Here is a 13,473-nt window from a genome sequence, read left to right on the forward strand (position 1 = left end):
GATGTTCACATGCATGTAAAACATCCAACAAATGGCTTTTCCAGTGGCGACAGGGGTCATTCCCTTTTTGAAGTTAGCTAATGTTTTCCTTCTGAGAGTTTCCTTTACTTAGAGGATATCCACTGGCAGACCTTTATTTAGTCATTTTTGGGACTTTGGTATGCTAAGGTACAAGAACTGATGGTTACCAGTACAGCCAGTTGGTCTATGCTACAGAAAAAAAGTGCTGATTATCCTGGGGTTAGCCAGTGTGTTTGCAGCCCCAAGGCTCTGGGTGGGCCAGGGACTGACAAGGGCCAGTATTGGTTCTGGCCCTGCCAGACAGTGTCATGGCTTTCCCAAAAATGTGAAGCCCTAGTCCATGTGGTTCACGTGGAAATCCCAATACGGTCTTTTTATTTCACTTCACATTGGAAAGGGGGATGACAGGAAATGTTTCTAAAAGTCTTTACCAAAAAGAGAGACAGTAAGCTGAGGTTTAGTTGCCACTTCCTTCTGCAGTGAGCAGAGGCTATGAGAAAACTTTCTGGTGTGGCTGCAGGGTTTTCACACCAACCCTTCTGTCTGCATCCCAAAGCCCTAAAATAGTCAAAAGCAATGGTCTCCTGGGACTGCCAACCTGCTGGCAGAGGTGGATGTGTTGGGGGAGTGGTCTTCCTGTCCAGATGCTGGTTGAAGGCTCCACTGAACACCACAATGCATCTCATTTACTTAAACAAAACCTCAAACCCCATCAAGGACAGGTGTCCTGCACTGCATCCGTGGAGAAGAGAGGCCCAGTGTTCTACAAAAAAGAGCAGACCTTTTTTTGGTTGCTAAATTGTCCAGACCTATGAAGTTTTGCTCCTTGTGCCTCTTTCAGTTTCATGCAGGTCAGTACCTCCAAGCCCCACTGACACCCACACAGGGTGGAGGGTTTCTTCCACCTCTCAGAGTATTCTTATTCTCTTTTATAGAAGAATGAGCTTCAAGCATTTACAAATACTGTGCTCTGCAGGGGCTGCAAACCATCATATTGGTTTGGAAGGTCTCTTGTGAGAAGAAGGAACCACAGTTTATGCTCCAGCACCATAAAACCCCATTTTGACCTTAAAAAAATGACATGAAACAGCACTTTGAGGACATGAGGAGTCAGTTAGCAGTGAGGAACAGCCAAGAAGCGTGTCTGAAAGCTTTCAAGAGCATCAGTCAGGGTCTCCCAGGGTGAGCACTGGCACAGTTCCCTAGAGTCAAGAGAGGTATGTGGCTTTTGCCAGGAGAGGATCTGGTCCCTGGCTTGCATTCAAGGAAGAGGAGCCCAGGAACTGTGAATCTTATCAAAACCTTCCCATTAGCAATGACTGGAATGTGATTCCACTTCTGGTATCTGTCTTAGTAGCTGGAGCTGAGCAAAAGAGCAGATAGCAGGGCTTTTCTTTTTTTTTTTTTCCTTAAGAAGAAAACCATTATATGTGGGTAAAATTATTTGACTTTAGTAGCTAACAAAAACCAAAGCTTAGATTCAGGCAACATGTTAATCACTGAAAATTTGACTTCCACAAAAATCAGCCAGTAGGTTGCAGTGATTTGCTCTCAGAAGTCTGGGTTTCACGTTTGGGTTGTCTTCATGGTTGTTTGGGTGAATCCTGCTCTATTCAGTCAGTTGAGAGAAATAAAATAGCACACGGATACAGCAGTTGTAGGTGCTGCAGCGTAAGAAGATGTCACTGTACTTGGGTTACTTGCTCTCAGCTGGGACAGTTCCTGAAAGGGCTCAGGCTGCCCTTGGACCTTGTGTTGCACCCAGTGTGAACATAAACTATCTCTTTACAAAACTGTGAAAAAGGACTGAGTCTGGAAATTATGGCAAAGTGTATGCTGAGCAAGTGTCTGCAGGGAGGCCATCCCCTCTTACTCAAGATTTTGGTATGTGTCCCACGGAAAGGCAAACAAAAATAAAGTGCATTGCTTCAGTTTTACACCATGTTGACATAAAACTTCTTTCCATGTGAGTTATGGTGAAACTGCGCACAGCTACTGAGCTGCTTCCTTAAAACACTGGCACTGCAGATAGGCTTTGCCTGTGCGTGCTTTGGCAGACAAACCTGTACCTCAGCTGAATTTTATATAGGCTATGATAAAAATAAGGCTTTGGTTGGTTGTGGTTTTTGGTGGGTTTTTGTTTGTTTGTTTTTTTATTTGGTTGGTTGGCGGGTTTTTGGGGGGGGTGTTAGTTTTTGGGGGTTTGTTGTTGTTGTTGTTAGCTTTCTTTTTCAATGTACCTTATTGACTTGCATTTATAGCTGTCTAATTTTTTGTATATTAATTGCTGTATTTTACATTTGCATTTTGGCTACACTGTGTACTTTTTAAAGCCAGTGTGATCAAAAAAGAAATGCTGGGCAGGCACGATGAGGAGTGGCTCTAACAAAGACCCCTTTGTGCAATTAAAAACACCATGCCATGGCCTTTGCTGACTCAGGTCTTCAAAACACGGCACAAGTTCTTCTGAGTTCATGTTATGACACAGGCTGAAGAACTCTGGTATAAAAAAAAGTCATTCTCAATAGGAAATTGCTTTTTTATTGAAGACATTTTCTTGAGTATATTATTGTTACTTTCTACCAGCACTGACTTGGGAGAACAGTGTTGATGTATTTAAACCTACATAAAATTTTAAGCATGCCCCCTAAACTGTGACTGATCTGACATTCATTGGTCAGAAAAAGTATTTCAGAGAGGAGGGATTTGACTTGCCTGACCACCTGTGGAGCTGCTGCACCAGTGAAGCGACCTCAGGCCTCAGCTGAGCTCTAGAAACTGTCCATGTGTGTGCTCCTGGCCCCCGTGAATGGGAGGTAAAGTGCCTCTGCTTGAACTGCCTCTGTCGGGGAGGAGCCAGCCGGGAGGCTGATTGCCTGTCAGCGTTGTAGGGATAAAGTAAGAGCAATATTTTATCGTAAGAACTCACTTTCTGACTAAGTGTAGAGATTTCTGTGTCTGCTTTGCTCTCAGGAGGCAAATATTTCCTAGGGCAGATTCTTTCTACTTTTGACATCTTTAGCAAGAGTTTCCTTACCGTACTAAGTTCTGTTTGAATCTGGTTTAAAACTCTTCTCTTCCCTCTGCATTTCCCTTTTGCCTTCCCCTTTTCAATCACTGAAAGATCATCACGTATCTTTTTCAGAGTAACTCGTGACAGAGTTTTAGAGTTGCTGGTGTTATCCAAAACCTCTCACCCAGAGTATTCCCTGGTCAGTCTCTCCAGGATGGCTGCAGTGTCCCGTGCAGAGCAGGAGGTGCATCGAGGGTGATGGCAGCTCTGCACCAGGTGGAAACAATTATGGGAAAAAAACATAGTCTGCACTGAATGAGTTATTGCTGATAGCTGCCTGATAAGCTAACTTAATAAAGTGGTGGCTTAATTAAGCTGCATTCCTTGCATCTTGCCTTTCGCTCTGCCTGTCGGAGGCGATGCTACCAAGCAGCTACTGCTTTGCAGGATGGGGCAGGGGTGTTCTGCTGGGGCACTCTGTGTGTGGGGCGCTCTGGGGGACCAGCAGGTGATGGGACATGAGGGAGCTCCCGTAAAGCTCAGCTCCCCTCTCAGTTTGCAAGATGATGGGCCGCAAAAAAGCCTACAACAAAGGCAGATCCGCAGCTTGTCTGGTCACACACGTGTTTGTTGGTATCAAATGTTTGACCTTAAATCCCATCTTCTGGCATTCAGTGATCCAGGAGCATCTCAACCTCCAGAGCAGAGGGGAGCAGCTCAACATCTCCCTGCATTTCCTGCAGCTTTTTTTTTTGTCAGAAAAAGAAAAATACTTTCCTTTGAGAAAGTCCCTATTGCTATGGATTTTCGTACAGGTAAAACAAAAGCTACACATTGAAACTGTGGTGCCCAAAACCCTCTGTGAATTTGGGCCTGTGCATATTCCTGAGTGAAGACAGCATGAGAATCAGAAGTTGCTGTATTACTAATTGCTGAATACCACATCAAAACCTGTAACAGATAAGTCTGCCAGAAGTTTCTTGCTTTGTAAGCCAGATTTGAGGTTAATGAATCAACTTAATTTCCCCATAGATCCAGATTTTATTGGGGGAGCTTCTTACACAGCCCTGTGTTTGTGTTTCAGGCGTGCTCACATGCACAGCTGCATAGCAACTACCTTGCTGAAAGTTATTCAGTAGCTAAAATTATCAGGAACCCCCTCTTACCTCTCATTATGTACAACAAGATTGCTGCTGTGCAACGTTGATTAGACATGTCAACCTGGACCTGGATGTCTGAAAATGAGTGTTGCTATTAAAATGCCTTTGCTAATGCTCATGTGTGCATCATTTTGACAGATTTCACTTTAAGAATTTAGAAGTCTAAAGCATGCAGGAATCCCAGGGTTGCAATGTAGTGTTCAGAGAAATAGGTATTGTCGTATTGTATTTCCTGGGCATTAACCCTAAAGTAGCAATTTCCCTGGCGAAACTGTGCTAATGGCTCAAGCTTGCTGTTGAGTACTAATGCAGAGATCTGTAATCTTCACTTGGGAACAGATTATCTTGGGGAACTGGTTTCTGGAGTGTAGTCCTGAAAGCAAGGTATCCCTCCTCTAAAACACTCCTTTAAGTGTGATTTAAAATTTCCATGATGCAGACAAATCTTTAAGTTTGTAGAGAAAATATTTCCATTTCTCCTTACCAGTAAACTGGGAAAACTCAACAAAAAACTGAAAGGGGAATGAAAACACGGAAATGGTTTCTCAAAAATATCTCGTCCCCCCGTGGAACTCATTGCTGCAAGAAACCATTGAAGAGAGGGATTTCAGCAAGGACTTGGAAATCTGCCAATGGAGCATGATTTTCCGGTTGCTTTAAGTGGATCAACCCTGGACAAGGCTATGGAAGGTTGTTCGTGCCTTGGGGCAGTATCAGGGTACCAGGGCATTGTTTAGTGGCTGTAACTTGGCACGTGGTCGGTTCTCAATACGTGGCCGGTTGATCGAGGTTTGATTGAGGCAGGTGGTTTGGCTTTCAGGAGAATTCAGAAAGGAGGATAAAGCTTCAGTTTAGCCACAAGAAAGCCTATAGTCCTAGCCAAAAGCCACTGCTGTCCAAGGTGAGAGGAGAGAGGCAGCTCCTGCAAGGTTCCCAGCAGGTGAGTCCTTAGCCAGGAGCAGGCTGTATGGCTGGGGTTGCCATGTGTTACCACAAACCATGCCCAGGGTGGGAGTCCTAAGGGTCCCACGCCTGAAAATCTTCCATGGAGAAGGGTAGACATCATGGAAGCTGCTGCTCCCTATTTCTGGTTACTTCTGGCTGGCACAACCCCACAGGTCAACATCGCCTACCAGGGATGTCCTTCTCTTCTTTCTCATCTTCCAACCCTCTCAAGTCAGGCTGTATCTCCCCCTGAAGAGCAGCTACAGGCAAACCTTTATCAGCCTCTCTTATTCTGCAGACAGGAGGAGATGGATGTGCACTTGGAAAGCCATCAGCATGGCTTGCAGCATATGAACAGCCTCCCCAATGCACCTTTGAACTCATTCCTTCTGCGTTTGTTTGTCTTGCAGATAAAACTTCACAGCAGTGTTTGGAGAGAAGTCTAATGAGGGACCACTGTTTGCATAACAAAGCAAGGCTTCCTCTTCAGATGTTCAACCTTCATTAAGCATAATTTATATTCCAGCTAATCTTGGAAGAGGGTAAAATATAGAGCCAAAGTTTGTTTTTACATAGTTTGGAGTAATGCATTGTTTGCTTTAGGCAGTCAGTTGCAACTGACAGTTGGTTTAAATTCGACATAATGATGATTTGTGATGGCTGCGTGTTTTCTAGGGGAGTGTTGTGGCATTGACTGACATGGCTTTAGCACTCTTCTGCATCGATTATTGAATTAAAGGAAAAGACCAAATGTATGGTTTCCCAGTTTTGCAGATATTTCAGCATGTCCACAAGGCATGAAAAATTGCGAATTTGTAAAATACAGAGTTTTTCCACCTTGGACTCGTGTACTTGGTATCACAGCACACTGAGCAGCAGTTTTCTTTCGCAGCAGTCATGATCATCACCAACATGGGACCCTTTGAAGGCTATCATGTTCCTGCAGCAAGAAACTCTCAGGGTGATAAAGGACAGAGCCATTTATAAAGTCTCCAGAGCACTCCTGGTAACTTAATGTGTTTTCCTGCCTAGAAAGCAAGCCAGCAGGTATAGCTCGATGCCTAAATGGCATTACAGGCCAGTGTGTAAGAAATAATAATTTCTCAGCCCTCAGACTTTGTTCATACATAGAAAGTACCTGATCCTATTGACTCTTCACTTCAGTTTTGTCCCTCAGCCAATATAAGATATGAGTTGAAATACCCAGTACATTTCACTTACCACTTCTAGGTTTGTTGAAAGATGAGAAATGACTGATAACATTTATCCTATGTGTGCTCCTCTCTCAGACTTACCCCTTTCTGCAAGTTTACATTGTGATGACGGATGTTTGGAAACACCCTTCACTGTACGGTGAAAATGATGACCTGAGTTTTGTACACAGACAGCACAGAGGTGTGCTGCATCCTGTCAGCACAAAGGAGCAGGGTTTTTGGAAACCACTTGGGATACTGGGAAGGTTGGTGGTACCCAGCTGCCATTTAAATACCTCATGGACTGAGTGGTGTGTTTCCACGTTGCTTTCTAAAATGCTGAGATACCTCCAACTGCAGTGCTCAGGATCTTCACCTTGTTTGGTTCATCAGATCCTATGACCTTTCTAAAGGCAGCACCAACCTTTAGAGAATACATTTATTTATTCATCTATTTATTTTATTGTTTTTCAGGAAAAAATGCTGTAAGGGTTATAAGTTTGTTCTTGGACAGTGCATCCCTGAAGGTATGTGATTTCACTGTTCTTACCCATTATGTCCCCACGCATTTGTCTTTCCCTATTTACCCTGTTTTCTACATTGCCAGTTTGGAAGAGCAACCTGATATAAGTGCAGGCTCAGCTGTATCTCATGTGTCCATGTAGGGGAGAACTATTTCCAAGAAATTGTTGGGAAAATAAAAAGATCAGCAACTTCTAAAAGTTTTGCTTAGCATGCCAAGTCTTTATCCTTTCCCCAAGCACACGTGGCTGCGCAGATCTTGTGCCATGACCTGCTGAAGACTGAGGGACAAGTTCTGCCCTTGGCTAGGTAGGCAGGAGTGCTCTGTGCACACAGAAGAAAATGTTTGCTGCACAGCGGTTTTTCCCACTGATCCGTTGGATCTGTTACTGCTGATTTGGCTTGTCGGTGCACAGGGAGGGGGTGACTAGGTGAGGTAGTCCTGCCTTTAGTTACCTATTCCCTGAAGACATCAGAGAGGGGAGAGCATCACCAAACAGTGTCACACTTCTGCCACCTCTCCAGGTCACGGGCATGGTTTCCCTGTCACCAGGGGCTGAGGAAGATGCAGATTTAGTCAGAGTGGTTCATGCAGTAGTAAAAAGAGAACTGACTTGGATGAAATTGGCTCTGAGGGTGTAGAAGTAGAGGACCTGTCAGGCAGGAGAAAATGTCCAGAGACAACAAGCCAATAAACCTTGTCTGCTCCAAAAAGCAGGTTAAAAAGTTGGTTTAAGGCAACATGACCTTCTATTTGATGACATATGAAAAGCCTTGAGTTGGCCTGAGAATTTTCCCAGTTTGGGATGGCGATGTTTTGGGGAAAAAACAAAACAAAACAAAACAAAAACTAACAAATGAACATGGAGAGAGTTGTCTGGTTTTTAAGTTACAGTCTCCAGCCAACAGGGATTATAACCTGAACTCTAATCCTGCTGTTTTGGTTTTTTGGGGTTTTTTTCGGTTTAATTTTTTTGGGGGGGAGGGGGGCAGAGGAGGTGGTTTGGGGCAGGTTGGTGGGTTTGTTTGCTTTTTGTACATTTGTGTCTTCTTTGCTGCTGGGTGGAAACACTAAAACACTCCTTGCACAAAATAAAAAAAAAAAACAAAGCCAGCAAACAAACAAGTAAACAAACAAACAAGTAAACAAAATCCCTCCAAACAAACAAAAACCTAAAGCAAGCAAACAAACAAAAAACAACAACAAAAAAGGAACACCATCCCCACCCCCTCCCCATTCTTCTCAAAACAAGAATTCTTTATTTGCTGCTTCCTTGCAAATTAAGGGCCAGCCTGAGCCCTGAGAAGCTGGGTATAGTTTGTGTGAAATCAACATTCACACCAAGTTCCTTGTCCTATGGTTTTGCAGTGAGTTTTGTCTCACTGTGTGTGGCAAGAGGTGACAGCTCCAGTGTGAGACTGACATTTGGAGAAGGTGGTTGTGTGTGTTGGAGGCAGAAGTCCCAAGTCCTTTCAGGGTGGAGAAAAGCCAGTACTCCACAGTCTGGCCTCCAGTTTTCCTATGGATTTAACAATTTTATAGACTGGTTATTCACTAAATATAATGGATACAGCAGAAGAAGTAACAGGAACAAAAATAAAATAAGAGCCATGACAATATATTATTTTGGCTTCTGATTTTCATCTCTTGAGATTTTAGGTGATTATGAAACCAGCTTTTATTATGTACCCACTGACTTCACTTAATCCTGTTATTAACTGCATCTCAGTAACCTGAGAGTTTCTGCCACTAATTCAATTTCTCTGCTGGCTGTGGCCTCTCTCTCTTTGTTTCTTCATTCCCCCCTCTTTCAGCTCCATCTGTATTTTGCCTTGAACTTCAGAGGCCACAGCAATTGCTTTAACATCCGAGACAATCTTGGGCCATTGGAATAGGGACGAGAAACATGATTCACTGAAGTATTCGTTTCACTTACTCTGTTACAAGACATCACTTGGCTCTTCACACATTGTTTTGGCATAATCTTGACAGAGTAGCTGTATGAAATTCATATCTCGACACAGGCACATAAATGCATTACAGATGTGAGTTTATTAGAGCGCATCTGCACCTTTTAATCCAGTACTGGCACATCTTAACTGTGAGAAGTATTTCCATCTCTGTCTTCTCCATGATTCAGCAGTGGCTACAGGGAGGAGGGTCAGCAGAGGGAGAGAACCTCCCTTGTCCACCCTTTTACAGCTGCTGTGGGAAAACACCAATCTCCTTCTAGGACAGCTGTTATTTAAAAAGACTGTTTCCCAAAGGGTTGTGTGTTTGTCCATGTGCATTATTGGTTTCTGTCCTGTTATTTTTCATCTGCCCTTGAACAGAAATCAGTGCAGTCCACTACAAGTCCACACCCCCGTGTTCTGCATTTCATTTGTTTTGTACTCACCTTCTTGTTCTGGCTTTCGGCTGCAGGAGCAGGAAGCAATGATCCTCAGGAAAAACATCCTGTGGAGTTACCTCTGAGTGCCTGGTTCTCTTTTTAGCATCTCTTCCTCTTCTACCTGATCAGAAAAGGTCAAAACCCACTTTTTCTCCTTCTTCTTTACTTTGGAGACTCACAGCTTCAACCAAATCCTGTCTCAGGTGTTGTCTCATGGTGTGATATAGTGAAGAAGGGATAAATGTACTATGAAAGAGCTTATTTTGAAGAGCACCCTCCCTACCACTGGTTTGTTACCTGAGTTTCTTGGCTGTGGGGAACACAGAGCAAAATACTCTATTACAGGTGAGCTGCAGTCAGATCTGCTCTTTCCTCACTGATAGTGTTTCGCAAATTTCCTTGGTACAACTTTCCTGTTCCCAGAAATGACTGCATTGTCATTTCTGAGGTCACGTAGAGACATTTATTATCCTCCATTCAGTTTTGCATTGTTCTTTCCTGGAAGAGCCTGACCTTCACCGTGTGGTTTTGATTTGTCCTCAAACAACATTTCTTAGGCTAGGCCAGCAGACAAGGGGTTTGAACACAGGAGGGCATGTGCATCCTCAGTTCTACAGACCACACAGAGGTAGTGCAGCAGCTTCTGCCTAATTTCATGCCAGTTGCGAGGACTCTTTCTGGGCAAGTCATGCTACCTGGCACAAAAGCCCTGGGCATGCACAGCTCTGTGACATAGAGCCTGCCCACAACCATTGTGTGATGTGGACTGACTGTGTGTGACCACCAGCAAGGGTGTTGTTAACTCCTGGACCCTTCCCCAGCTTTAAATGAAGGTAAATGAGGCAACAGTCATGATGAAGTTGTGCTGAGGTGGACAGGAAACCCATATTTAAAGACTGGTTAAGTGAAATATGGCGAAAGAGAAACTGATAAAAAGAACTGGCATTGTTTAGTCTAGAGAAAAGGCTGAGGGGAGACGTGATAACAGTTTTTAGGTATGTGAAAACTTGCTGCAAGGGGGAAAATAAACTTTATGGCTCTTTATGGCCAAGGAGAAGAAGGGAAAAATAATGGGCCTAAGTGGCTATAAGGGGAGTTTGGATTAGATATGAGCAAAAAGCTTTCTGCCTGCAAGGGTATTTCATCTTGGGAATAGACTACATTGTGGACCATAGCCATCCCTGAAGGAAAAAAAGAAACTAGGAAAAGTTTACACATAGCTAATCCTGCTTGTGGTAGGAGACGATCCCTTCCACCACCTTTTTTTATGATTTTGTTAGGGCACATTTATTCATGGAAGCACAGAGAGGCCAGAGCTCATTTTACCTCTGCTCTGAATAGCTGAACATGGCACAGGCCAAATCCAGTATCTGCATAGGTACACTGGCTAAGAAGCAGGAGTGTTCACCGCTGTACTGGGCACATTACCCTGTTCTCACTCTGATTTCATTTCAGTGGAAAATGGAAATCACAGTAGTGCCCAGGAAAAACACCAGCAATGCTTTATATTTGGGACTGTTTAGTAGTGCCAAATGTAACAGGAATTTACAGCCCCAGTATCACCTAAAAAGTCCAAATTAGACCCCCAAACTGGCCAATTTGAAGGCAAGGGGCTATGTTTTCTTTCCATGGCCCTGCACTGTTCAACCCTGGTTACTGCTGGGGATCCTGGCACTGCCACTCACCACCACAGCACTTCAAGGGCTCAAGAATTCAGTCTTCAAGAGCTAAAGTCAACACAGTTGTGAAGTAAAAGGAAAGAAAGGATTCCTGCTTTTCAAAAGGTGACAAGTAGAAGGGAGGAAATGCTTGGCACCATTACAATACCATGTTTTTGTCTATGGGGCTCTGGTGAGAGACACAGCAGCTTTTTAAATCTCATCTGGTGCTTTTCTGTACCTTGGTACACTGTCACTTTTAACCCCAGTGCTACACATGTGTGCTATGTATTTCATACAGAAAATATGGTTTCATTTGCTTAACCACCTATTAGCTCATTTTAATTGTTTGGAACAATCACTGTACCCAGAGATGTCTGCTAGTCATTAGGGTGAGTCAGTAATGAGTTTTCATTTTAATTTTGTGTATGGAAACACAGTGCATTGCTGGGAACTCAGCTGAACTACTTAGCTTTGGTTTAGATATGTTTGGTCTGGAGCACAAGGGGATATTTCTGCTGTGGCCCCAGCACCCAGTCACTGGAAGGTCACAGCCACAGGGGTGCTCCGTGCAGAATGGTATTCTCTGAAACAAGCACAGAAACTGCCCCTGCTTTGGTGTAAAACCTGACCTTCAGCAGGTTTTGAGACCAGGCGCTGCTTCAGCTCCTGGCTTCTCCTGGCAGATGTTCCCCATGGCACTGCCAAGCCCTTGCACACACAACCACGAGCTGCCCTTCTACCCCCAACCCTGCCACCAGCACAATGCCAGGGGCCAAACGCAGCCCCTGGCAGGGCAGGGATGTGGGTCACACTCTGCTGTGCTCTGCTGTCCTTTCCCCAGACTTCAGCTCTGCTGCTACATTGCAGTGAAATCAGAAACAGATTTTCCTTCCTTCGGGTTTCAAACAGGGACTTCAGTCTTTTAGGATTTCACTGACAAAGCCAGGCAGCGATTTTACCATACCCTAATCTGCACATAACTGTTACTAAGAGTGATGATGGTTTTGTAACAATGCATTCTTTGCTAGAAGGGTTATATCTGGCTTTGAACAATTACTGTGTGATTTAATTAACCTTTCCTTATGATACACTTTCTGCCTGGATTTGGCAATTAACCTTGTGGTTTTTCACAGTATTCTGCATAGGAAAATATTACTATCTACACTTAAAAATCTGTGGAAGAAAACAACAAAAAAAGTTTTAGGTAATTTAATATTTCTGTGAAAAGAATTCTTAAATTCTGCCAACTGTGAAAGTGACCCTTGCTTAAAATCCAGCTTTAAGAAATAGTCTAACTACAGTAAAGATGTGAGTAGCAATTACAATTTCAATATAATTCTTTGATTATGGCTCATGAATGTTTTATATCTAGGTTCCTTCAGTCCTTAAAAACAATGCAACTCAACTTTATACTAATCAGCAGAGAGGTGTCAAAGTATCACGCAGCTACTGCCACTGGAATTTTTCCTAACCATGTTTTTCTCTCTCTAGACTATGATGTCTGTGCTGAAGCTCCCTGCGAACAGCAGTGCACAGATAATTTTGGGAGAGTCTTATGCACTTGCTATCCCGGGTACCGCTATGATCGGGAGAGGCACAGGAACAGAGAGAAGCCTTATTGCCTGGGTAGGTAGCAGTGCCTGTTGAACTCATCGCTGGTTAATGATGCATCCTGCTCCCTCGGGTCTTTTAGGAATTGGTTTATACCTGAAAACTTTCTTACACTTATAATAACGATTATTACAGAAGAAATGTGTTAAGGATTGCTTAACAGAAAGAAGATCTAGATTCCCCTGAAATTATTAGGAGGTATTTCCTACAACAAAACACATACACTTTGAGGTGTTGGGCTGATGTAATATTTCCTTTGATTCATCCTGCAGGTTGTGAGACATATTTAGACATATGTATGGAATATTGAAGCATTATAACCAGACCTAATTATGAAAACTAATCCTTGGGGTTTAATCCAGATGGCCAGTATCTAATTCAGGACTGATCATTTAGATGTGGTCCTTGTGTGGTTAGTCCTACCCTGCCCTGTGTGGTTTCCCATGCCAGGGAGCCAAGATTTTCAGGATTGAGCCTTACTTGTGAGCTTTTCAATGCAAGGAAAGGTCAAGCACCCAAACTACCAGTGGTGGTGTGATTACTCCTGTATTTAACTACAAAATCTCTTCATAACTCTAAAGGAAGCCTTTTATTGTATTTGAGGTCTGAAACCTCCAACTGTAGGACATTTTTCTAACTTTTGCTGCTCCCCAGATATCGATGAGTGTGCCACGAGCAATGGGACTCTCTGCTCTCAGATCTGTGTCAACACCTTGGGCAGCTACAGGTGCGAGTGTCACGAGGGCTATATCCGGGAGGAGGATGGCAAGACCTGCACCAAAGGAGATAAAGGTAGGGGCTGCTGGAGGTTAAATATCCTGGGCCATAGGGACATCTAAAGGATTGATCTTTGATGCACAGGAACTGCTCCCTATGCTGCACTTGGAGCTGAGGGTCCAAACCTGGGATGTAGCTGATGCTCCTGGAGAACCCAAGCCGCTCACTGAGCACCTG

General features: G+C 43.7%; 1 protein-coding gene across 1 annotated transcript in view; it reads left to right on the forward strand.

Moving 5' to 3' along the window:
- The window catches only part of CCBE1 (collagen and calcium binding EGF domains 1), a 96,339-nt gene that overhangs the window by 64,476 nt on the left and 18,390 nt on the right, over positions 1–13,473 (forward strand). The window contains exons 3-5 of the mRNA XM_050329888.1: positions 6,807–6,859; positions 12,400–12,534; positions 13,174–13,311. Of these exons, the coding sequence (XP_050185845.1) occupies positions 6,807–6,859; positions 12,400–12,534; positions 13,174–13,311 (326 nt within the window). The remainder of the gene's footprint in view (positions 1–6,806; positions 6,860–12,399; positions 12,535–13,173; positions 13,312–13,473) is intronic.

This window comes from Myiozetetes cayanensis, unplaced genomic scaffold, assembly GCF_022539395.1.
Source record: "Myiozetetes cayanensis isolate MyiCay16 unplaced genomic scaffold, myiCay2020 scf4, whole genome shotgun sequence".
Lineage (NCBI taxonomy): Eukaryota > Metazoa > Chordata > Aves > Passeriformes > Tyrannidae > Myiozetetes > Myiozetetes cayanensis.